At 34.1% G+C, this 26,931-nt stretch overlaps 4 protein-coding genes, 1 non-coding gene and 2 pseudogenes across 9 annotated transcripts; 4 read left to right on the top strand and 3 right to left on the bottom strand.

Moving 5' to 3' along the window:
- Positions 1–97: 97 nt before the first annotated feature.
- LOC125211444 (uncharacterized) lies at positions 98–2,624 on the bottom strand (annotated as a pseudogene). Its single transcript, XR_016136544.1, has 3 exons — positions 2,295–2,624; positions 950–1,163; positions 98–819 (listed from the first exon to the last, which is right to left on the bottom strand). The product of XR_016136544.1 is annotated as an uncharacterized LOC125211444 (transcript).
- Positions 2,625–6,511: 3,887 nt separating this feature from the next.
- On the top strand, positions 6,512–9,258 carry LOC125212788 (elongin-C-like). Of its 2 annotated transcripts, none has more exons than XM_048113049.2 (4): positions 6,512–6,691; positions 7,028–7,133; positions 8,757–8,881; positions 9,023–9,258. In XM_048113049.2, the coding sequence occupies exons 1-3, from the start codon at positions 6,586–6,588 to the stop codon at positions 8,833–8,835; spliced, it is 291 nt and encodes a 96-aa protein (XP_047969006.1). In that variant the 5' UTR covers positions 6,512–6,585; the 3' UTR covers positions 8,836–8,881; positions 9,023–9,258. The 2 variants fall into 2 exon arrangements, with proteins under 2 accessions (XP_047969006.1, XP_047969005.1); XM_048113048.2 differs by having other exon boundaries at positions 6,514–6,691; positions 9,018–9,258.
- A 261-nt stretch (positions 9,259–9,519) lies between these two features.
- On the top strand, positions 9,520–9,601 carry TRNAS-AGA (transfer RNA serine (anticodon AGA)). Its single transcript has one exon. It is a non-coding gene; the product is annotated as a tRNA-Ser (tRNA).
- A 4,026-nt stretch (positions 9,602–13,627) lies between these two features.
- Positions 13,628–14,364, top strand: LOC125211965 (copper transporter 1-like). The gene has a single exon (XM_048111940.2). It carries the CDS (start codon positions 13,695–13,697, stop codon positions 14,106–14,108), a length of 414 nt encoding a protein of 137 aa, XP_047967897.2. The 5' UTR covers positions 13,628–13,694; the 3' UTR covers positions 14,109–14,364.
- Positions 14,365–16,515: 2,151 nt separating this feature from the next.
- On the top strand, positions 16,516–17,611 carry LOC125217081 (copper transporter 2 pseudogene; annotated as a pseudogene).
- A 556-nt stretch (positions 17,612–18,167) lies between these two features.
- Positions 18,168–20,812, bottom strand: LOC125213209 (uncharacterized). Of its 3 annotated transcripts, none has more exons than XM_048113616.2 (5): positions 20,366–20,812; positions 20,226–20,297; positions 19,898–20,165; positions 19,170–19,283; positions 18,168–18,603 (listed from the first exon to the last, which is right to left on the bottom strand). In XM_048113616.2, the coding sequence occupies exons 1-5, from the start codon at positions 20,633–20,635 to the stop codon at positions 18,518–18,520; spliced, it is 810 nt and encodes a 269-aa protein (XP_047969573.1). In that variant the 5' UTR covers positions 20,636–20,812; the 3' UTR covers positions 18,168–18,517. The 3 variants fall into 3 exon arrangements, with proteins under 3 accessions (XP_047969573.1, XP_047969574.1, XP_047969575.1); XM_048113617.2 differs by having other exon boundaries at positions 19,898–20,150; positions 20,366–20,810; XM_048113618.2 differs by having other exon boundaries at positions 19,898–20,144; positions 20,366–20,810.
- A 2,061-nt stretch (positions 20,813–22,873) lies between these two features.
- Positions 22,874–25,890, bottom strand: LOC125213207 (serine/threonine-protein phosphatase PP1 isozyme 2-like). Its single transcript, XM_048113614.2, has 4 exons — positions 25,413–25,890; positions 23,847–24,406; positions 23,546–23,761; positions 22,874–23,118 (listed from the first exon to the last, which is right to left on the bottom strand). Exons 1-3 carry the CDS (start codon positions 25,609–25,611, stop codon positions 23,591–23,593), a joined length of 930 nt encoding a protein of 309 aa, XP_047969571.1. The 5' UTR covers positions 25,612–25,890; the 3' UTR covers positions 22,874–23,118; positions 23,546–23,590.
- Positions 25,891–26,931: the final 1,041 nt, after the last annotated feature.

The raw sequence follows: 26,931 nt of genomic DNA, 5'->3' as shown, positions 1-26,931 counted from the left end.
ACAAGATGGAGACAAACAATATTACAGTAGAAAACAAATACAACTAGATGGAGACAAACAATATTAGTATAGAAAAAACAAATAGTACCACAAGATGGAGACAAACAATATTAGTAGTATAGAAAACAAATAGAATGGTTCGAATCATATGTCAAATGTTACAAACTACCAACTGCGAGCGATATATTTTGTCAAAATTGAGATTTAATACATCAATCTCTACTGAGTCCAAATCCATACGCTTCGGCAGAAAAACATTTTGGGTCACCAACATCACTAAACTAGAAAATCTTCAGCTTAAACAAGGCTTCTGCAAATGAATATAAACCTCATCCAAAAAAAGTTATTTCATCTAAAGCCGGAAAAGAATAAAAAATAAAAGAACTATCCAAGATCCAGTTATTCATATTCCATTCCTCTCAATATCAGACCGAACAAAGGACTTGAGCTGCTGCAGTAGAGCGATGCAGTGGAGATGAGACAAAGACGATGGGGCTGTGTGGGAACGAGGAGGAGAATTTACTGTTCTTTCACAAGGCGATTCCCATTTTGCCTCCAAGTAAGGCAAGGCTCTCCATGGAGGAAGAGGCATTGAGTTCTGCTCAAGAGAGTACCTGGATGCTTCAACCATGATTTGAAGCAGCTGTTTGAGGTTTGGCACGGTGCCCACGTAAATGGCTGGAAGAGAACTCAGAACAGCATTATATGATTTTACTGCTCTTGCTATCTGGAAGTGACTTCGGAAGTCTATATCAATGATGTATCTTTCAGTTCCTCCACTGCTATCTTGAGCTATCACATCTACGAATTCATGTTCACCTGGATTTCCAGAGATTGAATGGAACGCTAATTAGCAACAATTTACACAATGAACATATTTTAATGTTAACTGAGTTGATCAAACGTCAGACAATAAATGCTTAGAGCATACAAAAGTAGATGAACATACCTCCAGGAACTTTTCCATCACCTTGCCATTTGGTTGCACATAATGCTGCATCATAACCAGAAGATTGTAGAAGTTTCACCAGAGAGTAAAGAATGCAGCTAGCGTTGCATGGATCTGGCTTCTCTACTTGCCAAGTTTCTGATATTGAGAGAATTGAGGATTTGATAACCATCATCAAATCCCTTTCGTACTGGTCAACTGATCGATTATAGAACTGCAAAAATGAATCTGTTAAATACAAACACAATACTTCAATAAAATGGCTAATTGCAGCTAAAAAGACTCGTTTTCCACTATTAACCTGTCAACTTCAAGTTGAACAGATGTGCAACTATAAAAAATCCTAGGGAGGGCCGGAGGGGACATCAATTCCCACCAGTTACATTGTGATCAAGTTGCTAATTGAACAATTCAATAAGACATAGCATAATACCAATTCAATTCAACTATGACATATTCAGAAACCTTGTACGCAAAATTCATAAGAGTAGAACAGGTGGAAAGTTCAAATCAAAAATCACTTTCTCAACCAACCAAATCTTTATAAAAGGGGGATTAAGGTCAAATGGTAGACCATCACAGTTAGGGAATCATGATTAGTGGTTATCTTCGTATGCTAATGATAGTAAATAAGTAGTTTTTCCTGGTTCCAACTTCCAACACACAATTCTGAATTCACAATGTATCAAAGCACTTTACATGGACATGTAAGTCATTGACCGATGAAACCATGTAACATAAAAATTAACCTCTTTGGATGCTTGTGCTTTCTCTCATATGGAACTCCAAATATCATAAACTACCTACAAACTGATGCTTACTGGTAAACTTGAATGTAAATAATATTCTAAGTTGCATATGAAACGATGCCTACAATTGACGTATTTGAATATACCGGTACGACGAAAATTGAGAGGGATAGAATTTCAAACAGCTGTTTGTTTTTATGAACGAATTTTTACATTCATTTGACATGTAAAACTATGTTAGGTCACAGCGATTACTCAACAAACTTGGAAAAACTATGTCTTCTCACCCTGTTTTCAAGAGCATGTAAAATCTAGCCTGAGTTGTGTTTAGAGACCTCTGTATATTGTAAAATAAATTCGAATTCCAATTGCAAGGAACTATCGAGGATTAATTTCGCATCAGCAAGCACTTTTGCAAGCAGAGGTACCAATTCCATCTCGCATTTAAAATAAAAGCAATCGTCCAATTCACCATACTCATCCAAGCCAAACCTCTTCCACAATCAATAACGCATAATCACCACACACAAACCACGCGCACCGTAACACACGAATAAATAATTCACAATAAGCAAACCATAAAACACACTACTCACCGAAATCCGGTCGGTGAGATAAGCCAAGTCGGATAAGCCGGAATCGCTGTCGCTGCTGCACCACGAGTCAGCTCCGGCGCTTCCGATCTCGAAAAAATCGCTAACCATAACGGCCAAGTCGAGCTCGCTTCCGTCACTCCGGGACGAGAACTCGCCACCGCTGCCGAAGCGTTGCAGCCAATTGTTAGCCAACAAATTCATTCCGATCGCCACCGGTGCTTGGCTACTCATTAAAATCCAGGCCTTGTGAAATACCTCTTTCGAAATTATAGCAAGTTTCGTATAATTTGATGAGGTTTGGCTCCCTTCAAATTTGATCTGGAAAATGAGTTTTGAGTGGAATATCAAAGGTTTATACCACGGAATTTGCGCGTTTTTTAATATAACTAATTGACTTCATTGCCCTTTTTGGTAGTAGTAACTCTTTTCAATTTTACAAATTACTACTACTCCATTCTCTCCTATTTTATTCAATTCATTCATAAAACCATGTAAAATGTGCAATATTTATTTTTGTGTATATAGTGTTATGCGGAAGATAAGCACTAGAAAGTGCGATAATATGTCACATAAAATAAAATCTTAGCAATATAATGAATCTAAGGAATTTATTGTTTTTGGAATTCATGTGATATTATGGAATGCAAACAAACTATATATGAATAAAAGTAATTGTATAATATGTCAACATTATGTTTATTTGAATGTATTAACAATGTCAACATTATGTTTATTTGCATGGGTGGTTAACAGTGTCAACATTGTTAACAATGTATTACTAACAATGTCAACATTATGTTCTTTTGAATATATTAACAAATCTTCACTTATAGAGGCATTTCGCAATCATGAACGAGATGGTGAAATTATTAGTAGCTGCATAATATTCTTGTTGTCCCATTAAAAATAAAATATTTTTTTTTTTGAATTGTCTCATTTAAAATAAAATATTTTTTAAAATGGAAATAACATCATGTCTACTTTTTCATCTCTTTTAATTTATTTTTTCTTTATTTGTTCACAAAATAACACTATATACAATCTTGTAATGAAAGGTAAATATTTCATTTTAAATGAAATGGAGAAAGTATATACGTAGATGATAAATATCTTAATGAAATTAAGGGAATAGTGAAAGTCATACAAGGGGTATGATAGTCAATTAGGTGGCCGGCGAAATAAATAGAAATTTAATGTATTTATGCAGAGTAAAGAATTAAAAAATGAGCGTATGAACGCGGCGGTGGATATCGATTCAAAAATGTGGGACGCGGATGGATTAGGTGGACCACGACCCAAACAATATGCTTTGAATATGGCTGCCCAGATACAATTCAAATCTGCGGCCTACCGCACACCTATTTATTACTCATTTCGTCGTTCTACTATATAACACACTTTCCTTTTTAGTTTGTCCAATAAAAAATATCATATTTTCCTTTATAAAAAAATTCTCTCTTACATTAATATAAATATATTATTTTCTCTCTTCATCTAACATACAAAACAACATATCATAAAATCCTCTGTCATTCTCCAAGTATGTCATCTATTATGGGACGGAAGGAGCACTTAACTATGATTGTCTATTAAGGTGTCGTTTGGTTATGATAATTAATTATCATACAATAATTTATTAAATATTAAGTTGTGAGATTAGTTTAATAAGAAGAGTAGGTATAACTAATTATCACATGATTATCCATCTAATATTAAATTGTAAAGATTCAGCCTCATGATCTAAACATAATACTACTACTTATTTAATCGTGCGATAAAATGTTGCAAACCGAACAACTTGTCAACTTCTATGAGTAATTACCAAGGAATAGAGTAAAAATTTATGTACCAAACACACATTTATCAACTATCAAAGCAGTGTAGGGCCATGTAGCGCGGGGAGACATATAAATAGATGGACTAAATTACTACTCCCTCCGTTACACAGTAATAGAAGCGTTTCGTTTTAAGCATTCATTTTAAAAAAATAATATTAATAAATAGTTAAAGTGGAGAAATAGTAAAGTAAGAAAGAGAATATTGTAGATAAGACTCTTAACTACATAATTCTTTCTCTTACTTTACTTTCTCTCCATTTTAACTACTCCCTCCGTCCCATAAAAGTTGAGACAACTTTTGGGCACGGAGGTTAAGAATTTATATTAAATAAATAGGAGAGATGAAAAAAGTAGATAAGATGAGAGAGAGTAAAGTAAATGATGGAATAAAAAAGAGTGATTAGATGTTTTGTCTTTTGTTAAAAAAGGAAATGACTCAACTTTGTTGGGACAGACTAAAAAGGAATACGACTCAATTTTTTTGGGACGGAGAGAGTATTTATTAGTATCATTTTTCCAAAACGAGAGCTCAAAACAAAACGCCTTTATTACTATGGAACGAAGGGAGTACTATATATCGACTTGTTGACTCAAATACTAAAATAAAATTAGAATAATAATTAAGCAATGAATGATGATTATTTTGTTGAGAGATTGTAGAGATCCCTTGCATGAGGTTGACTCATTCGTAATCGTTGACTCGAATAAGACGTTGCAAACGTGCAAATTGCGTGCATTTTTATTAGAGTCCGCCTCCGGTCTCATTCATATGATTATTTTTACATGTCTTATAATTGCGTGCATCATTAGTAAAAGGTGATTTTATTACTTTATAAAGCTTCATTAATAAAACCAAATCGAGAAACAATATCAACGACAACCATATACAATCATATAATTGCCCAATAAAGCTTGGGCTTTTCACATTCTTAAATAAATCCTTCAATGTGTGATTGACTGCACACGGCCCCAGTTGACTAATTAGGACGTCTATATATGCGGGCCACGAAATATCCATGTATAGGAGTCTCATTTATTGACAATATGAATTTTTAAAAATATTTAAAAAAATATGGATGAAAAAAATTAGTGCAACATGGGGTTTCATTTATAATAATAATAAATCAGGAATTCTAATTGCAGATGGACTAAAATAGGAAAACGACTCTTATCCACGAACGGAGTGAGTATATTAAAATTAAATATTGAAATAATATCACTTCCTCCGTCTATAAGAAATAGTCTCATTTGTGGACTACACAAATTTTAATGAGAAATTGGTTAACTAAAAAATAAAGAAAAAAAGTAGGTAAAGTGAGAAAGATGAGGAAAAATGGATAAATATGATAAAGAAACTTTTCATTTTTATAAATTCAACTACTTTTTGTGGACATTCTAAAATTGTAAAATATAATTATTTTTCGTGGACGGTGAGTACTATTTTCGGTCAAATTAATTGGTTGCAACCGTTGCCGTTCCTCCATCCTCTAATATGCGTCCAACTTTGACATGACACAAGTTTTTAAAAATGTAAAGGAAAGTGAGGTAAAAAAATTTGTGGTATTTGAGTCCTACTTTTAATTTTATAATATTATGTGAGAGTATAATGAGTGAATGGAATGTGTAGTCCATTACCAAAACATTAAAAGTAAAATGAAATAATTAATAAAGAGTGGATCAAAATGAAAAATTTAGAACTAGTATTACTCCTTTTGGCACGGATTTTAATACACTATTGGTAAAGTAAGAGAGATTGAAAGAAAAAGTAATTAAAGTATTGCTAGCGTAAAATGAATCTCATTTTATTGGAGAGAAAAAACTTTTCAAAATAAGAAATTGCATATTCTTTTAAATTAGACTAAAAAAGAAAGAGGAGATACTTTTATCAGACGAAAAAAATACTATCTTTTGTTCCCAGGTTCTCCCTCCACTTGCAAAATAATTGGACATAAATTTTGGTGGAGTATACATAGATTATTTTTAACTTAAAAAAAAATATCATGTACTAGTATATAGATAAAATTACTATAAACCTATAATATTGACTAGATATAAATCCAACGTTTTACTAAAGTTGATGGTGATAGAGTGAAAAAAGAGTGAAGGGCATTTGTAGCACAATAGTGTAATACAAATTATATTAAATTATTAGGTACAAAATGGAATACAAATTGTATTAAATTATTATTAGGTGCATTAATTACACCGTATTTTATTAAAAAAATACACACTAAACATATTATAAATTGATGATATATAATTTTAGGTTATAAACAATATAGTGCAAGATAAATTGTATCCATATTGACGTATTACTCCATTTAATAGTAAAAATTAGTGCAATTAAGATGGGAGTATATTAAATAAATGAACAAAATCACACTAATCACACGAAATTTCTCATTTGCGAGCAACGGAAAACAGTTGGTTGGAGCGCTTGATCGGCCGCCGCGATGAAGAAGGAAGATATGGTCATGCTGATCAGCGCCGAGGGTTTCGAATTTGTCATCGACAACAAAGCGGCCATGCTTTCTCAGACAATCCGCAGTATGCTCAAAGGTCTAAATTCCTGAAACTGAAAAGTATCAATTATGTAATTCTTGCCTATTAATTCGTTTTTGGATGATTTTTCATGATGCTGGGGGTTAATACTTGTGATTGAGTTCGATTTCTGCGTTTTATGAGAAATATGTAGATATTGAGATGCGTGTTGTAAAGTTGGATTGGGTGTTTTTGTTTTTGAATCTATTTTTTGAGGAGTTCACTTATGCTTTGCGTCTTGCAAACGAGACAAGAGTCCTATGCATCTGATAATGATTGATAATAGAATCATGAATTCTTGAGATTTCTTCGTTTGGGGGTTTCAGATTTCTTGATTTTTTTTGCGTGTTTTAGGTGGTTATTACGAAATGGAGCACAGAAAGGTAAATTTTCCGGAGATAAACACAATTATCCTGGAAAAGACCTGCCAGTATTTTCATTGGTCTCATCAGTACGCTAGGTTTGCCCACTTCCTATATACTATCGATGTATTCAGTTTGAAAGATCCCGTCACTCGTTAATTTTCACTTACTATGTTAATACTGTGTTTAATCTTACTTGAAAATGTTTTTTTCCTTTTCAATTCATGTCTTCTGCTTTGGTTGCTTGGTAAGTGGGGTGCTTGGTAATTTGTACTGATGATCTTTGGCTACTATTACGTTGATGGTGTCAGTCCCCTAGTATGATCCTTAGAAATTCTCCTTTTCCTCTAATATGATCGTGTTAGGTACTTAGGTATAAGCAAATAGTCTATGTTTCTAATAAATGACTTGTTGGATGATTGCAAGTGATGCTTCATGTATGATAATATAGTTAGGCGGATAGTTTGTTTCTTACTGAGGCAAGCAAAGGGGGGTGGCCATGTTTTCGCTAATTTTGTATTGGTGGCCACAGTTGCGGTTGAGCAGTGGCTGTGACGTCAAGTCTAGATATAGTTTGTGCTTGGCAGATGCTAAGTAGAACTGTAGCTACTAAAGGATGTCAATTTGTTCTTATGATAAATTGTTGATTTTAGGTCATACGTACGAGCATACATAGATTATACTCTATACCAACGTATCTGGCACACATGATTGATGTAATTAGAACACTGTGATGATGTTCTCTAAGGATTGGGGCATTGGGTGAAGGTGTTGAAAAGCTAAGAAAGAAACAATATAGTTGCATCAGGCTTAAAATATCCAGTCTAAAATAGCAAATTCAGAGTACAAAATTATTTTTCATCTTCAATGATTTGTATTTGGGTTTTATTCTGAAACCAATAGCAGAATTCAGACATGTTTTGATTTTATTCAAGAGGAATCTCCATACATTTACAGCATGCTAAAACAAAAGTTTTTTAATTTTTTTATTTCCCAAATCCTTTCTAAGGCATTGTTTGTGGTGCTTTTGTTTGTACTTTGATAGTAAGTTAGTAACACTCTTGAATTGCTAGTACAACCTTCATAAAAAAGACTTCATATGATAAGCATCACTAATCGACCAAATTCAAACCCAATGTTTTCAGTTATAATTCGCTAATCGTTTTACTCGTTGTATATGCCCAGGTGTCTCATACTACTATTTTTGTGTTAGCATTATCGACTTTTGCTGTAAGGATGACCCAGGGGCCACATATCACTATTTTCTTTTAGGGTTTAAGGTCTAATAAAGAGAAGATTTGAGTAAGTCCAAACTGCATATTGTAACTATGGACTTTTTTGAGATATTGATTCAGAAATTTGAAGGAAAGATAAAGGAGGATTAAATATGTTAATGTCTTACTTGAATAAAAGGGTGCAATTAGTTTGTTTAAAACGGAATGTCATGTACATATGTTCATTTTTTGATACTAGTATCTTATTTATTTTTGAGTGAGGAGTACTCGTTTTACTTTATTTGAGTTACTTAATGGCATTTAGGGATTAAAGAGAATGGAAATTTTAAAATTTTCAACAAAATGAAGGTGTAAACTGGTTTGTTTGAGGATGGAGTGTGAGCAGCCACCCCAATTTACAGAATTATAGTTTCTCATTTCCTAATACATGGATTTCTTTATACTACTATGATTTATGATAATGACAAGTTGTCCTTTTGTTTATAGTGGCAAGGAAACTGAGTTCCACATTGAACCTGAGCTTACGCTGGATCTTATGATGGCCGCTAACTACCTCAACACCTGATCAGTCTCCAAATACCAGCATCTCTAGTACTATAATACTAACCCTTGTAAGTCCTATACTTACTCATCATACTACTTCATATTAAACTGAAATTTTCTTTTGATACATTCTGCAGTTTTTCATTCCCTTTCAAATTTGATCATTTCTATTAGCCAACTGTTCATCTGCTTATCTAATGTCAGGGAAGATTGACGAGGTGTTGCTGTTCATGTTCTGACATTTGACAGCCCTTATAGTATCCAGTTTACGCCTTTCTATTATGCTTAGCTACAGCCGGGACGTAGTAAGGTGTTGGTCACTCTGTTAGCGTAGCGATATTATATCTGCGAATATGGCACTTATACCATTCTGTTAAATGAAACTATGACGAGATATTTTAGTCAAAGTCACTGCATATATTCAAATCCTATGTAAATTCGTGTTTGTATGCCTTTTACCTTCTTGATTTAGAACTTGCTATATACTATTAGTGTTGCCATTTGTAGTTGAAATCTTATGAGTTCTAATCTCACTGTGAAGATGGGGAGATAGAATTTTTTTATAGGAGTAATTGGTAAAAAACCAAAAGTATATAATGCATGTAAAGTGTTGCAATTTTGGTTTTATCAAAAATAGGAGGCTGGCAATGTAAATACATTTACTACTTTATAGTATAAGTAATTAAAGGTTTAATTAGTGCATGAAGTGAGCGTGCCGGAGTGGTTATCGGGCATGACTAGAAATCATGTGGGCTCTGCCCGCGCAGGTTCGAATCCTGCCGCTCACGTTTTGCTATCTGTGTGAGTTTAATTTCATGAAATTCAAAAGTTGTGTTGTAAATAGAAAATGACGAAAGTTTGTTATCATACGCAATTGAATCGTGTGGTAAATAGAAGGATGATTTTTTTTATTTTTTTTTTATTATTGACTTGGTTTTGAGGAATGATGCATAGAAGGTAATGGTGGTTTACAATGTTACAACTCTCAAATAATTTGTTATGACACTTTTTGACATCAGCTTGTTTATTTTATTAGATTAATACATGGATTTCCACAAGAAAGGTCAAGCAAAGTAATATAATGACCAAATAAGTCTAATTACGTACTTGAATAGTTTTATGGTCTAACTATTAAATATATGCATATATTAGTACTTTTTAAATTGCAACTGTACTAACAAGAAGTAGTAATATAATGTGTAGTACATTAAAGAAAATAGCGATAAGTGAAGAAAATTATTGGATTTGATTGTTTTGGAAGTCAACATCTTCGTGGCACAATTTATGGAAAAACTTTTCCACTATTAAAACTGATTCATCTATGTTCCTTTTCAAAAAAGTTATATATACATCCTAAATTTGATTTAGATACCGAATCTTTCTTATGCGCAATCAAAGTCCCACGTTGATTCAGTTATGATATTAGATTTGTAAGTGTTAATTACATCTCATATATAAATGGTCCTACTTCCTTCGTCGACCAATACAATAGAAGTTTTGACCCGGCACATATTTTAAGGAAGGTAGTAGAAAGCTAGTTCAAAAGGTGGAAAGTGTATATTATTTTTATATATTAGTTTTATAATGGGAGTGAAATCAAGTTAGTGGAATGTGAGGTTGATTACAAAAGTAGTAAAAAGCAAATGAGAAGTTTATTAGTGGACGGACGAAAATGATAAAATGAGAAGTTTTATTGGTGGACAGAGGGAGTAAATATATATTTTTATATGTTTATGTACTATTTGAAGAGGACCTAGAAATTAAGATTTTTACCCATTTATTTCTTTCAACGCTAATTAGTAATTAATGTGCATAAAAATTTCGAGGAATGAGTGTAAAGTCATCAAAGTAGATATTTAGGTAGTACAAAAACTAACATAGTAGTACCACAACAAAGTTGGTGTGAAACATCCATTTTAAAACCTTCAAACTAGCTTCCCCTTTAATCAAACAGCAAACACCAATTCAATTTTCTTCTATTTCAATCACTCACTTTTCAAAGATCAAATAATAGAACATCATGGAAGGCCACATGACATTTTCCCTTGGAGATGGCTCGGAAAATTTGTATCTAAATATAGTAGATTTGGCAATTGTATTCATGATGTCTCTGCTGGTAGAGTGGATGTCACACACCACTTATTTGAGCAATTTTTCAGACAAACATAATGTCAGACTCGGTCTCATTCAGACCGGATTTTACATCGTTCGGATGGTGGCGGCCTACATCGTGATGCTGGCCGTGATGTCGTTCGATGCCAGGATCTTGTTGGTTGCGGTGGCCGGATACACTCTAGGGTTCCTGCTCTTTGGAAGTGGGGTTTTTGATCATGAGACTGAGTTAGGGTATCACAAAGCATCAGATCTTCCACCTTTGAGCTGCTAATATATTGCTTTGTCTTTTTTTTTTTTTTAATTTGGTTGTATATATAAATTTTTTACTGTTACAAGGACTTGGTGATCATGTGATCATTTTGAATATATATAGAATATATAATAATTTCTCACAATGCTAATGTTGTGGAAAGTGATTGGTTGGGTGGTTATTTTTAGTTGAAGTTGATGGCAATTTGGCATATATAAATTCTAATTCTTGTTTTTCAATTGAAGAATACAACTAATGTATGGTATGGTAGGTTAGGCAGGTAATGCTATAGACTACGAATTAGTACGAATTAAAGTCAAATGTGATTTGGAATTTTGAATAAGAATACTAAGGAATTTAATTTGGGGTGATAAATATATGATCAATTCATTATTGGATATGGATTCTTTATTTTAAGCGAGAAGTTATACGGTGGTTTCGGAAACTAAATTTGCAAGATTGGGAAATGGGCTATAATTAGGGTGAGACTCTTGTGCGAATTAAAGTCATATGTTCTAGAAATATAATGGTGATTACTGATTAGTTTGACAAATCTTTTAAGAATATTGCATTCCTTTTGATGGAATAGATACCATTGAAGTTTATGAATATTGCTCGATTGCATAGATACAGATTGAAGTTTATAAATAATGTTCGATTGTATAGATATTATCTGATATTTAGTAGTACATGAAATAAAAAAAAGTATTAGTAGTATCTGAGTAGTACTTTCTATGTCCATTATTAGACGTAATATTTCTTTTTCCGTCCGTTAGTTAACAAATACGGAGTATCTCATTACTTATTTTTGACAATTTGACTACGTGACATTCCACTAATCATTTCAAGTCGCATGTTATTACTATCTTTGTTCAAAAAAAATTTTTTTACTAGTTTTGCCATTTTGGCTTTCCACCAAAATTAGACTAATTCTAAAAGTAAAAAAGTTATTCCCTCCGTCCGCAATTAAGAGTCACACTTTGACCGGGTACGAGTTTTAAGAAATGTAGAAAAGTTGGTTGAAAAAGTTAGTGGAATGTGAGACCCATTTTTTTTATATTGGTTTTATAATAAAATGTTAGTGAATTGAGTTAGTAGAATATGAGACCTACTTCCTATTTATGGTAAAAATAAAGTGTGACTCTTAATTGAAAGACGGACCGAAATGGGAAAAGTGTGACTCTTAATCAGGGACGGAGGGAGTATAAACCAATACTAACCATACACATCATTCTAAATGTGGATCCCATAATCGACTAACACATTATAAAATTAGGACTAATCTTAGTACTAACTTTATTCCCATGTTCTATTATAAAATCAAACAAATTTGTAAAAAATAGAACATCTATTAGCGAACTAATGAAAAGTATGAATTTTCTAATTTTAGACCCTACCACGTTATCTACATTACTAATAATGTGAAACCAAGTCTCCCTAACACCACTTTTACTAGTATTATTTTTCCTATTTTACTAATTGTGTCTTAAAATTTACGTCCAATCAAAAGTTTACACTTGTTCTGATAAAAGAGAGTACTCACTTCGTTTCACACTAGTAGTGTCATTTCATTTTCTGCACAGTTTTGAAAAAAGTAAAGTATAAAAAGAAAAACAATGTAGATAAGAGTCTTCTAGATTTTCTAGGGGTGAGCAAAAAACTGAAAACTGAATATCCGAACCGAACCAAACCAAAATTTTGAAATTCGGTTCGGTTTTTTGTTTTTTCGATTTATTAGAAATATGCCACTCACACCTTAAAAAGCCTCATAAGGGGAGGGTTATCCACACTTATATAGATTAGATTGGATCATCACCAAGTCGATGTGGGACAGAATTGAGAGATTTTAACACGCCCCCTCACGTGTGGGTCGGAAAGGACATCGGTCTTCCATCACGTGGGTAGGCAATGCTAGAGAACCATCATCGATGTGGGCCGAAAAGGACATCGGTCTTCCACTCGTGAGGTAGATAAGAGATAAAGAGATAAACCATCATCGACTTGGGCCCGCTCTGATACCATATTAGAAATGGGTCACTCACCCCTTAAAAGGCCTCATAAGGGGGAGGGTTATCCACACTTATATAGAGAAGCTAGGATCATCACCAAGCCGATGTGGGACAAGATATTAGAATTTTAACATTCGGTTCGGTTTTAAAAATATAAAAATTTCGATTTTTCGGTTCGGTTCGATTTGGATTTTGAACTAAATTCGGTTTTGGCAAAAAATCGAACCGAAAGCCGAATGCTCACTCCTTGGTTATTCTCTCCCATATGATACTATTATTTATTTTAACCATTTATTATCATTTAAAAAAAATAAATGTAGAAAATGAAATAGATTTTATTGGTGTGGAACGGAAGAAATTGAGATAAAGATATTTAGAATAGTACACAAAATAAGACAAATAATAGTAGTACATGGCAGTGTACTATCAAAGTATTTGAGTATTTGAATGATGACAAGAAGTTAATCTTATTTTGCCACCCTTCTCTCATTCTGAGCCTCAAACAAAATGGACCACGGCATGCCGATGATGCACCGGCGCCACATGATGATGCACATGACCTTCTTCTGGGGCAAAGACACCGAGATCCTCTTCGACTCCTGGCCCGGCTCCGGCCACCTCGCCATGTACCTCCTCGCCCTGGCCGTCGTCTTCTTCCTGGCCGTCGCCGTCGAGTGGTTCTCCCACAGCGAGCGCCGCCCCGCCGCCGCCCTGCTGCAGACGCTCATGTACGCCCTCAGGATCGGCCTCGCCTACCTCGTCATGCTCGCCATCATGTCCTTCAACGGCGCCGTTTTTGTCGCCGCCGTCGCCGGCCACGCCGTTGGGTTTTTCTTCTTCGGCAGCAGGGCTTTTAGCAAGGGGGCGGCGCAGGATTCTGGCAACGGGAAGGCTTCAGATCTGCCGCCGATGAGTTGTTGAGTAATGCTTAGGCTAGGTTTTTATATTTTGATTTCAAGGTTTTTATATTTTGATTTCAAGGTTTTTATATTTTGATTTCAAGGTTTTTGTATGATTTGTTAATCATTCATGTTTGTTTCGAAAAAATTGCACTTCAGTTTCTTGGATGATTAATGTTTTTTAGGTTTTGACCTTTTGATTTCTGCACAAAATATCTAGTCTGTATGTTGGATTATTATTTCGTTGGGGTAAATAAATGGCGAAAATTAATGTTGTATATATTTAATTATGGAAACCATTCTGAAGTCTGAACTAAATAGTTCTTCCAGTTTTTGAGTTTTTCAGGGATTGTAAATTATTCTTATTTCTTAATTGCAAATCTTTGAATAACAACTGGAAGTGGGACTATTGTGAAAGAACAGCTTAATTTTGCATTTTTGTGACTTTTCTGTCTGGATTTTCAATAATTATAAATATGATCTGAATAACTCCATAATTAATTCTCACTATATTTTTCTGACTCAAAATTTTAGCCAATTAATCCAAATAAAACGTCTTCCTTTATTCATTTTTGCATCAATAATTTGTAATATCATTGCTATTTTATTTTAAATGATAATTAAATAACCTTTTTCCAGCGTTGTACGTCTGACATAGTTGGCAAAAAAAATTAGCTTATAGTACTATAAGCCATAAATTCGAGTTATATTTGTGAGTAGCAATTATTATGTACGTAGTTGACAAAATTTTAGTTTGTATAATAAAATGAATAATAAAGATCTATCTGTAGTCAGTAGTATTATTAATTTGAGTTATAATTTTTTTAAAAAAAAAGTAAAAATGAAGCTATTTTTTAAGTACTACTACTATAAGTTAAAAACTCCAGAAGACAGAAGACATTGATACCGATCTTTTTTGTCGTAATCCTATAAAAACAAGAAATCATCTGTATAATGAGTTAGATTGCATTTATAATACTAGTATGATGAGTTTATTTCATTTCTTGAAAGTCGATCAAATTTGATTGTGTGTGCGGATGGAAACAAAGATGAGCAGGTCATGTGATTATTTACAAGTCATTAAAATCAGCTCTTTTGAATTTTGTCCAATCACTGCATTTTTAGGATTATAATTTATATTAGCGTGATTTAAAATCTGATAAATTAATCTAAATGCAGGATTTCTATATGTTTGGAAGAATTAGATTTACTTAAATTTTTCGACCCACCACATATTATTCTTGAACCGACCCAAATTAAAGGAATTATATATAAACATAATAATATATTGACTCTTCCACATATATAATTCCAAGAGTTATAAAGAGCATTTATTGGCATTAAATACAAGTGGGCTATGTATCATTAGCACAACGACTACTTCATCACAATAAAAATGGGCATTTTATATGGACGAAATGAGTTGAAGTAATTATTATTATGAATAAAAGTAATTTTTAATTAAAATTAATCCAAAAGGATAAGTAATGATCGATTTGGATTCATCAAAGCTAAGATAATCACAGTATATTCTAAATTATAGAAAAATTATCATAAAAATATATTAATATAGTAATAAAAATTTATTACTATAATTGATACGGAAAATAAGAGGAGTACCCACTACCACCTAGTGAGCTGCTAACAAAAATTAAATTGGCGAATTGACTTTAAATTCTCACAAATTAATGAATAAAGTCAACACTTTTTATTCTACTTTTGTTAACAATAGTTAATGCACATTAATTTTCCCATCTCTATGCCAATAGCTATCCCTTCTATCCATACGTTTATTAATCTATTAACGCAAATGCCACCAATAAAATAACTGAGCAAATATTTTTCCTTAATACTACCTCTGTCCCCGATTAAGAGTCACACTTGCATTTATGCACTCATTTTGTAAAAATGATACTACCTCTGTCCCTGAAAATTTGATACATATTACCATTTTGGTCCGTCCCTAAAAATTTGATACACTTCACTTTTACAATTTTTGGTAGTGGATCCCATATTCCACTAACTCATTCATACTCACATTTTATTATAAAATTAATATTTACTTTAAAAGTAGGACTCACATCCCACCAACTTTTTCAACTCACTTTCCATTACATTTCTTAAAACCCGTGTCGGGTCAAAGTGTAGCAAATTTTGGGGGAGGTAGTAATAAATAGTTAAACTGGAAAAATAATAAAGTAAGAGTGAGAATAATGTAAAGAAGACTCTTCTATATCTTATTCTCTATCTTATTTTACTATTTATCGACTTTAACTATTTATTATTAATTTTACAAAATGAGTGCAGAAATGCAAATGTAACCCTTAATCGGGGACGGAGGGAGTATATCCCATGAATTATAATACAAACATATATAAATAATAAACTCATGAAAAAAAGTAAGAAATCAAGAAACACGTGACTTAGTCAAATTAAATTACCAGCCATGTTAAGCAGGCAGTACAACTCATCTCCATCTCTATTAAACCAACATTACATAACATTCCACTCAAAATCAATCCATCATACAGACAATCAAAACGCAGCGTTTTAGTATAACATAGATGGATCACAACATGCCCGGCATGGACCATGGTGATGGGGGTCATGCCATGACCTTCTTTTGGGGCAAAAATTCCGAGGTACTCTTCTCGGGGTGGCCTGGGCCCCACACGGGGATGTACGTGCTGGCCCTCTTCTTGGTATTCACGCTTGCTTTTATCGTTGAGCTACTTTCTAGTTATCTGGAAATAGCTCATGAGAAAGCAAGTTGTGGCCTCGTCTCGACCCTCGTGCACGGTCTGAGGGTCGGGTTGGCTTACCTTGTTATGCTGGCATTAATGTCGTTCAACGCTGGGGTTTTCATCGTCGCTGTAGCCGGGCATAGTTTAGGGTTCTTTGTGTTCGGGAGTAGGGTTTTCAAGAGATTTTTTGGCCACTCGGAGAGTCTCGGATACGGATGGTTATGACAATCGGATCGGTTGCTGGCATGGCCATCTCTATACAATGAAGGTTCTTTTTTTAAAGATGAATTATGTATTGTGTGTGAAATTAAGAATGTTTTCTGTAAATTCTTCTTATTGATTTGAATCCATATTGGATGATATGATAAAGTTGGATCGGATCCTGTATTTTAATAAAATTATTGTTCGGTTTACAAAATAAAGTAAAATCTTAAAAGGAAGCTTCTGATATTTCATAGTAAGAAATTCTTTAATGTTTATCTTCAACTTTTACTTTATCCTAGCATACATTGTAGGGAGAGGCGGAGCTACATTAGCGTGGGGGAGTAAGGTCTCCAAAATTGTACTGTAGACAAATATACTGGTGTATTAGTAATGTCATCATTATTTAATTAAAATATAAGTAGTAAAATACAACATGTCCTTATTGAGCAAAATCGAATATCAATTCCTCTCTATGTTGCGGGCTCAAATTGCTTGATCCCATACTGATACTTTTGAATTGGGCCTTTTAGTAGTACTATTGGCCTTTGTGCTCCACCTAAAGTATCACACCTATAATGGGCTTTTATTACAAATATTTTTAAGTAGTACTACTACTTTACTAATCTACAATAATTTTCTATACTTATTTTTTTATTATTCAAAACTATTTTATGTCGTTAGAAAGTTTTCTACCTAACACCTCTCTCTCCATATAAAATATTCTTGTTTTTTTGGATCATCTCTATTTATTTGTGATAAGTTTTTTTTTCTAATGAAGATGGATTTCATTTTTCAATAAGAATATTTTAACCATTTTTTTTCTTTCATTTCTTTTATTTTACCAATTTTACTCAACTACTATTAAGACTAGTCTAGTGGACTAGTAGCAGCATTAGTTATTGATTACATGATTTTAAACATATATAGTACTTTCCTATTTTTATTGGATTGAGTTTCTTATACTACTTTTTTTTAAATTTCAAATAGCAAATGTCATCTGAAAACAATCAATCTGATCACGTTCGCACTTGCCCCATTCAAGATCCTCAAATATGCACAGATTTTCTCATACAAACAAATCTTGTAAATTGGTAGTAAACATAAACTAAATACTAATTTTTCTATTCAAGAAATGACAACAATACCAACTGATATTTTTATATACACAAATTCAAAGCAAGGCTATATACATATACAGCTAACTTTGTAACATGAATAAGCGACACATACCCTACATATTTACAATCAATATGCAACTTGCAACTGTTTAATTCATATCCAATAGGAAGGCTGGCCCTCATTTTCATACTAAATTTACAGACAGAAAATGAGAGCCATATTATTATTCTGAACCTCATTTAATATGATTTTCCCAACCTGTTCATATGAATTTCTATTTATTTTTGTTCATGTTGCCCCTTAGCAGAGTGGTCAGTTTGGACGAACCCTACATTATTAATGGGCGTGGGACGAGGTTTGATAGCTAGTACGTCCATTCTTGTGGCAGTTGCACCTCGCTGATATCCGGAGATGATCCCAACTCAAGCCCATTTGACTCCGTAGGTTCATCTTCATCAATAAAATCAAATAAAATCAGATATAGCTAGTATCTTTTTATGACATCAAGTATGTGTTGAATTTGTCAAATATGTGCATGGTGGTATTATGATAAGATAAATATAGAATTAAGTTATATGAAGACGTGAAAGGAACGATGTAACTTGACAAGTCCCAACTGTTGACATTTATATTTATATAATACTGATGACGATGACAGTGAAAGCTTGTTCAACTAAATTATTTTTTTAAGCTTAAGAACAAATAATACTAAAAGAAAGTTTAAGAACTACTCCTAGCTAGTAAATATGAAATATCAGCAACACATACATGTAAAAGACATTTCTTCATAACTTGATAGAAATAGGTATCCTCACATTTTGGTCCCTTCAAGAAGTCCGATCCCCAAAGTTCAATTATGTCAATCACACAATATTTATTTCAACTGCTGTTGAAAAGTCAACTCAAGATTCATTGTTCTTGCATTTTAAATCGAAAAAAATTTAAGGTTGGAACCAGTCTTGAAAAAAGAGTAAGAAACAAGAATCCATTTATATGAAAGCGAGATAACAAGGTACCTGTGAGGGGCCCACCACCCAAGGGTGGGCCATTGGAATCTTGTTGAATTCTGCTGCTAAAGTGTTTTTCCAGCACTTGAAGCACCCGTGTTGGCATCAACACCATAGAGCAACCTAGTAATTATTTACAAAAATAATTATAATATGTATAGTTACTACTATTTACCACTAAAAACCAATATTCATGCAATCTTGATATCATTGTATCGTTGTTATTTGTTGAATAAAAGTAAAAGAGATAAGGATCTAGATATCCTATCTCTGTCCTATTCATGAAAAAATTAAATAAATATCAACATCGAGAAACTTCAAAATATAAATACTAGAAAACAAGCAAAATGGGAGGTGTGTGGCCCTAATTAATTGCTTTCGGCTTTACTCAATGAAGAGGGAGCCACCACGAGAAAGATTCCAAATCAAGCTTATTGGATGATGCATATTCCAATCACATTCCTTTACAAACATAAATATAATTCGAATAAAAGATGCGAAATCAACGGTTGACAACAAACAATCTTGGAATCTTCACTCCTCAATAGTTCAAGATTCCAAATCGGTTTTACAGTTATATAGTACACTTCACGCGAGATTCATTCAGATGTTACTAGCCCAAAATTACCTCTAGTTAAATTTCTCTTTTTTTGAATAATTTTAGATCTGTCTTCAAAATTGGAAGCCAATTTTGATCTTTTGCAAAATGAGTCATAATTAAAAAATTAGAAATGAACCTGATTTCTTATTTAATTCAGTCGGATCACGGGGGAGGAAAACTCCGGTTCCAGTACACCCGAGTCGCGGCCCGGATCCGCCAAGAAAAACCGCCTGCATACCCGACCCGGGATATCCATTTATCCCAACTCCGCCCCATTCTAAGCCGCCTCTGTATTGCTGCTCTGTTTTCTGCAATTGGTTCGGCTGAGCCGACTCGCTCCGCCTCACTCGTCTTCCCCGACGACGCTCCTTCCTCGCCGGCGCCTGATTCTTCAACTCACACACCTAAATTAGTAATCGGTGATTTTAGAAACAAAACAAAAATTAAATAATATGCGAGTTTACCTGAATAATAGGCTGAGTCAGTTCGTCCAACTCGGTTTCGGCGCCGCAGTTTTTGTAGCCATTCGTCTTGGTCTACAACAATTGCAATGTGAAATTAACGGCGGAGAGCATAAAAGCAGGAGGTCGGTAAGTAGAAGTACCTGATGGACGGATTCGGCGGGATGTTCTTCGTCGTCGTCGAGCATACGCTCCGCCATCTGGCGAGTCAATTCGGCGATGAAATCGGCGTCGTCGGGCTCGGAGGAGGAGGAGGAGGAGGAGTCCCAGGAAGAGAGGAATTGAGTGGAATTGGAGCTAGGGCTGGAGGCGGAGGCGGTTATGATGTGGTCTTTGTCGGTTGGGTTGGGGTTTTTGAATAAATCGGAGAAGAGAAGCGGTTTGCGGTGATTGGTGTTGCAATCGAAAGCCATGATTAAGGTTGCACGGCAGTTGGATTTGAGAGCATAAATTGTGGTTGAGAGCGAGGGATTATGGTTATGATGAGCAATGGAATTCTGTGTGAGAGAGAAATTGAAGGCCGTCACGTTGTATAATTTGGATTTGCGTTATATTATACACATAACTACAATCTCATTTGGATTTGGTGTACTCCATTAATTACATTACTACAATCTGTACCTTAAATTATGTGTATTTACTATATAATCAATATAAATGAATTGGGCTGGCCGCTGGTATGCGTGAGATTTGCGACTTATTTGAGACGCCTGTTTTGTAAAGTTTTGATTTCCCACTCGTCCATTTTTGCCAAACTATACATCTTCTTAAATCTAATACTACTATTTTCATGTAAACTTATACTTCGGGTAGTGATAAAATACAAACTTATATATTATACAAATTCAAAACTTCTCAACACAGTTTCAATACAATATCAACACAGTATAAAATTTTAAGATTTTAATGTCAACACAGTATCAACACAATATCAACACAACATCAATCATTGACTACCGTTGAAATTCTGTTGACATTTTCATGTTGATAACTTTTTGTGATCTGTTGACATTTTTCAATGGTCCAGATCATAGTTTTGAGTTTGTACAATATTTAGAGTTTTCATTTGATCACATCCCACTATACATCTTCTTAAATCTTAATACTACTATTTTTATTAAGTGGAAAAACGTGCTTCTCTCAGTCGCGGACATCATGAGCCGCTTGCTTGAGCCACATTAGGTCCGCCCCCCTAATTAACAACCTCGAACCAAAAACCAGTCGGTTCAGCCACGAGGATACTTGTAGTCTGAAGTTTAAATCACCTAATAGTGAAATTTATAAAATATAAATATAGGAGTATGATTTATTTTTACATTACTAATGCAACAGCAATACCATAAGTGGACGTTATTAGGACGTTTATCAATTATCATTGAGGATTAGTCTAGAATACAGATTGAATATAAATAATTTTTAAAATTTGAGCTAATTAACTTGTTTGATTCTTATTTCATCAGTATCGTGATAAGGATAAAACTATGGTCAACTATCGTTGATGATGCATTAATATCAATTACTACAAAATTATTCTCACTTTGAGCCATGCACACGTTTTCTCATATTACAACTGTATTTAACAAATTCGTAAATATCTAAAATAGTTTTTCAATTATAAACTTTGTTTTTTTATAACTACATGCGTTAATACCATCTAACTATTGACTGACTAACTCAAAATAGAGAAACGTCTCGAAGCTATAGAGTGACTAAATATACTCCATAATCTTTTCAATTAAAGTAGTACTAACATGCGATTTCTTTTGTCTTACTTTCTTTTTTCTTCATAGTTTCGGTTTCCTCGTCAATTGTTTAATAGTATTCTCTCCGTCCGAATAAATATGAAACATTTGAATTTCGTCACGTGAAGTTTTGGAAGTTAAAGAAGAGAAGGTAGAGTAAAAAAGATGAAAAAATAGAGGTGTTGTCTCCATATTGGAAACGTTTTATTTTTAATTAGACAACCAAAAAAAGAAAACGTTTTATTTTTAATGGGACAAAGAAAGTATAATCTTATGACTGAAATACTTAATTAAAAATATTCAATCGCTTTATATTATTATGAATATAAGTCATAATTTTAATTTTTTGTTAACTGTATTTTATTAGTTATTAATTTAAGAAAAAATAATAATAAAATATTATTACTATTTAATATAATATGATTCATAATTAAATAGTAAATTACATTAATATTAATTATTATTAATCATGATTATAAAAAAATCAATATTGAAAATAAATTATGTACTCTTTAATCTGAATTTCTTTAGAACAATGTGAAATTTCTTATAAATACTCATTTAAGCATAACTAACTACTTTTTCAAGTGCCTTCTAAATAAATAAAAAGATATCTCAAGTGGCATGTGTTAAGAAGGTATGTAGCCATATTTGATAAACTCGCGTTCTATTTTTTCTTTTATTTTCGGAAATTGAATTATCCAACAAAAAATCATTTAAAGTGTAGAATGTTACTGTAACAAAAAGTGTAATAATTAAAAAAAAACAATAGCAGCTAATTTCCTAATGCTGTTGAATATAGATTATAAAGAAAATTCGCCCAAATCTAAAAAATAAGCAGTTGTTGCACAACAAATTTTTAGCAGAATTTGACTAAAAAGATGAGAAATTGGATGAAAATCAGCAACATACTACAAATTGTAATTGCGATATATAGATGTGTATTTACACAGTCGAATCATAAAGAAGTATAGAGAAAAATTAAGGAAAAAGTCGATGAAAATTAAAAATACATAGCTTACGAAATAAGCCTTTCTGGAGAACCTCAGGACAGTGACAAACAAGATCACCTAATTCGCCTTGAATGGCACTGGAACACTCCCGTCTCTACATTCTACACGCATTAGGAAGCCTGTTTCTTCTGAGTGACACATCTGTACAAGGTAAAAGCATATATGATGTACGATTCGTGGGAGAAAAGTTGAAAACAAACCTCAAGATCAATACTCTAATAGTAAGAAGCAACCAATTGCCTCTGAAACTCTATATAGCATACAGTAAATACCCAGTTCATACATAAATTTCTTTTTTGTAAACCACATTACCGTACACGGTCAGTCTATCTGGTCAATGCTGCAGTACAAAAGACACGATAAAAAAGAAGGAAATACAAGAATAAAGATGAGGCTGCCATTGCCATATTATGCAAGGTACAGAACAGATTTTAAAAGGATTTTAGACTGATATCTTATGATTTCTTTAGAAGCAACTAATCATCGATGGGGAGACTCCCATCTTGTCAACAGAACACAATTTCCCTTGGAAGCAAAAGAGACAATTGCAAACAAAATCACCACAAACCTGGGCAGTTAAGGAGAACTGAGACAAGTGTTATCATACTAGCTTCTACAAGAACCGCTTTCGATCAGATGGTTTCAGAATCTGAAAAGAGCACATCAAACTCTCATCGACACTCATCATGGCTCCAGCATTATCGAATTCACCACAATAGTTGGGAGCAGAAAATATTGTTACTAGCTGTCTATCAGCGAAAAATTCATATCCATCTTCAACAACCTGCTCAAAAAAGGCTCCAGTTAGATGGCAGAAATAACATTAAAGAGTAAGGTAAATAATCAACTAGAAATGGAAGAAGTAATGCCTGGTGAGCACGACAAACAAGGTCCATATCGCGTTGCATCAAAAATTCAGCCACCTTATCGGCACCAAATGTGTATGAGACTCCCCGGTCATTCATTCCCCAACCTTTCATTTCTCTACTGGGATCCGACCAAAGTAAATCACAAAGCAGACCAGAATCCGGGACATCAGATGGACGAGGTAAATTTCTTATTTGATCCAAGTCTGTCAGGTCAGGAGAAAGCCCACCATGCATACAGAGTATTTTATCATCTATAAGAGCTGCCACAGGAAGGCAGTTGAAACAATCAGTAAAAACTTTCCAGAGTCTAACATTGAATCGACGTTTACATTCATCATAGAATCCATATATCCTATTGATGGAAGCACATTCATGATTTCCTCTTAAGAGAAAGAAATTCTCAGGATATTTGATTTTGTAGGCAAGAAGAAGGCATATAGTTTCTAAACTCTGTTTGCCACGGTCCACATAATCCCCTAAAAACAGATAATTGGCCTCTGGCGGAAATCCCCCATATTCAAATAGCCTTAGAAGATCCCCATATTGCCCATGGATGTCACCTGTAATCCAAAAAAATACAAGATATTAAAACATATACACAGAATTACACACACAGACAATAACTTTTAATCAATTTTAATTATAAGGGGTAGAAAACAAGGCAACAAAATAACTTTATTTTTCACATAGAAAAACATTAGCTCCATCTTATGAGCTAAGTGATATTTCTCCAAAGTATGATGGAGGCAAACTTGAAAATAACAGGAGCACTGAAAAAAATTTCAAAGCAGCTATCTTCTACCGATTTGACTTATACCAAGAAACAATAAATGACACTGTGACAAGTCCCAAATTCTTAGCTTCTTATATCCAGTGACAACACAGCAAATTGACAATGAATAAAGAAACTAGCTTCTCACTAACTAATAGCATGATTCTAAGAACATAAACTTGAAGGTGCAAAAGTCAAATTTTATGCTTCCATCACCTTCGAATGTTATATGACTACAAACTCATAAAATCAGGTAGTGTAGCTAGAGCAGAAGTACAACATCCAACTCATAACCAGCGTCTAGTGATTCTATTTTATCAAATGCAAGATTGGTGAAATACGTATCGCATGTTGGCTCAAGGCCATATAGATGAAATTCGATACAAAACAAAATGAGCACACACTAAAAATTCAAAAAATAAGAAGAAAATGCACTCAATACATTCTGAAATATTAGGGCTCATATAAGTTTGAAAAATAAGATGGAAATGCACTTCTTACAAACCAAATTCCTCTTTATGTAAGTGATTGCAAGGAATCCAGCTAAGCAATCATACATACTGTTTTTACATCCAAAAATCAGACCGCACGAAACAGAGGAATGGAATCACATGCAATTCGACCGCGCATTAAACGTACAGTTTAACAAAATAAAAAACATAACTCATGGACCATATCCCCATTAAGAAAAAGGGCCAAACTTTGACCCTAGATTCATTCATTCATCAATTAATTCATAAAAGGTCCCAACCCAATCACGAACAATTCAATTCATAAAAGGTCCATACTCATACCGCATATCTTTATCGGAGCTTCTAGCTCGAGAAGAACAGGCTGAGAGAGGAAGATCTCCCGCGACGTCGTACAGAGAGAGCGGATCTCATTCTCCGAGAGCTGCACCTGACGCACAGTCCGCGCATTGCGGAACTCGAGCAACCGATTGATTATGTCATCCAACAAGGCGGGCTCTATTCCCTGCCCATTCGACGCCATAACAAACCCTAGAGAGGGATAAAAGGATCGGCCCCAATAACAAACCCTAGAATCCCAATAAGCAAAAGTGGGTCGACAGATTGGTCAGCTCTTCATGGCGAGAAGCGATTAAATGAGGGGGATCTCGATTCCCGATATAGGGAGGGGTGAAAGTGAAATGAGGATTTGGATGTTTGAGGAGAAGAAAAGGCTAAAAATGGGAGATGAGGGGGAGGCGACTATATCCTATGCCTATGCCTATGCGAGAAAATGGATTCATGTGATGATTAGACGCGCTCGTGTTGGACTCCTAGTATTTTTGCACGCATATTTTATAATTCTAATTTCCATATTTAATACGAATACTAGTAACATAAATGTCACTTTCCTTAATTAATAGATGTCTATTTTATGTAAAGATTTATTGAATTGGTGTTCAATTCATGTGGCATTTAAATCATTTTTTATTTTTATTTGTCAATTAGTTATTGGTGAGGCACACCAACTCACTATGCCAACTTAATATAAAAGGACCATAGAATTTTTACTCATTGGGGAGGCCTCTCTCTCTCTCTCTCTCAACCAAATTGAGTCAAGCGGATTTTCAATTCAAACATAGGGCCGTGCTTGGATTTAAATTAATTTCGTTTAATTTAGTTATTCAAAATGCTACTTCAATAAAATAATAGTATAAAATGCATTAAAAACATAAAGTATAATACCTTCTCAAATACCTTCTTCCTTGGAGAATGTTTTTTCATGATACTACTCCATCATTTGTTAATAGAATTGCATTTTTATTTTGACATGTTTCAATATAAGAGCATCTCCAATAGCGGCTAGCCCACCGGATAGCCGATTCGCGGCGCTAGCCGGTCGGTTAGCCTAACTACTGCGACTGGCGAGCGCCGAATCGGCTAGCCATTAGGCGAGCGCACCCCGATTTCAAGGCGCTGGCCGCCATTGCAGGCTGGCGATCGGCGAGAGACCGGCCAGCGCAATTTATTATTATTATTATTTTTTTTTTAATTTTTGAAACACTATATATTCGCGATTTTCACGTCATTTTCATTTGCACCACTTGTTTTAACGAGTTTCCTCTCTATCTAAATTTTTGTACAAGAGCAGCAACGGTAGTGGTGGGGATGCTGAGGAGTACGAACGGCGAATGAACGAGGCATTGGAGGACTACATGAACCGCGAGATAGAGCGGTACCTCGCCCTCAACCCGTTGTCCACCGCCGAACAGTGATTGATCGGGATCACGTAGCTGCACATCAGCGGCTATATGACGACTACTTCTCAGAGAACCCGCGGTTTGGGGCCAACCTGTTCAGGCGG

This window comes from Salvia hispanica, chromosome 3 (genome assembly GCF_029641045.1).
Source record: "Salvia hispanica isolate PSC_SH4W2 chromosome 3, Shi_PSC_v1, whole genome shotgun sequence".
Lineage (NCBI taxonomy): Eukaryota > Viridiplantae > Streptophyta > Magnoliopsida > Lamiales > Lamiaceae > Salvia > Salvia hispanica.
Note: the sequence above shows the minus strand (reverse complement) of the source record. Positions and strands in the feature narration are given on the sequence as shown.

What these genes read in the sequence shown, in the direction of transcription:
- LOC125212788 (XM_048113049.2), top strand. Translation starts at nt 6,586, where the DNA reads ATGAAGAAGGAAGATATGGTCATGCTGATCAGCGCCGAGGGTTTCGAA. An exon ending in AATCCGCAGTATGCTCAAAG is followed by an intron (nt 6,692 to 7,027) that starts GTCTAAATTCCT and finishes TGCGTGTTTTAG; the next exon opens with GTGGTTATTACGAAATGGAG. An exon ending in TGGTCTCATCAGTACGCTAG is followed by an intron (nt 7,134 to 8,756) that starts GTTTGCCCACTT and finishes TTTTGTTTATAG; the next exon opens with TGGCAAGGAAACTGAGTTCC.
- LOC125211965 (XM_048111940.2), top strand. Translation starts at nt 13,695, where the DNA reads ATGGACCACGGCATGCCGATGATGCACCGGCGCCACATGATGATGCAC.
- LOC125213209 (XM_048113616.2), bottom strand. Translation starts at nt 20,635, where the DNA reads ATGGCTTTCGATTGCAACACCAATCACCGCAAACCGCTTCTCTTCTCC. An exon ending in TGAATTAAATAAGAAATCAG is followed by an intron (nt 19,284 to 19,897) that starts GTTCATTTCTAA and finishes AATAATTACTAG; the next exon opens with GTTGCTCTATGGTGTTGATG. An exon ending in GGGTGGTGGGCCCCTCACAG is followed by an intron (nt 18,604 to 19,169) that starts GTACCTTGTTAT and finishes TTATTGATGAAG; the next exon opens with ATGAACCTACGGAGTCAAAT.
- LOC125213207 (XM_048113614.2), bottom strand. Translation starts at nt 25,611, where the DNA reads ATGGCGTCGAATGGGCAGGGAATAGAGCCCGCCTTGTTGGATGACATA. An exon ending in AGCTCCGATAAAGATATGCG is followed by an intron (nt 24,407 to 25,412) that starts GTATGAGTATGG and finishes TTTGGATTACAG; the next exon opens with GTGACATCCATGGGCAATAT. An exon ending in TTGTTTGTCGTGCTCACCAG is followed by an intron (nt 23,762 to 23,846) that starts GCATTACTTCTT and finishes TTTTTTGAGCAG; the next exon opens with GTTGTTGAAGATGGATATGA.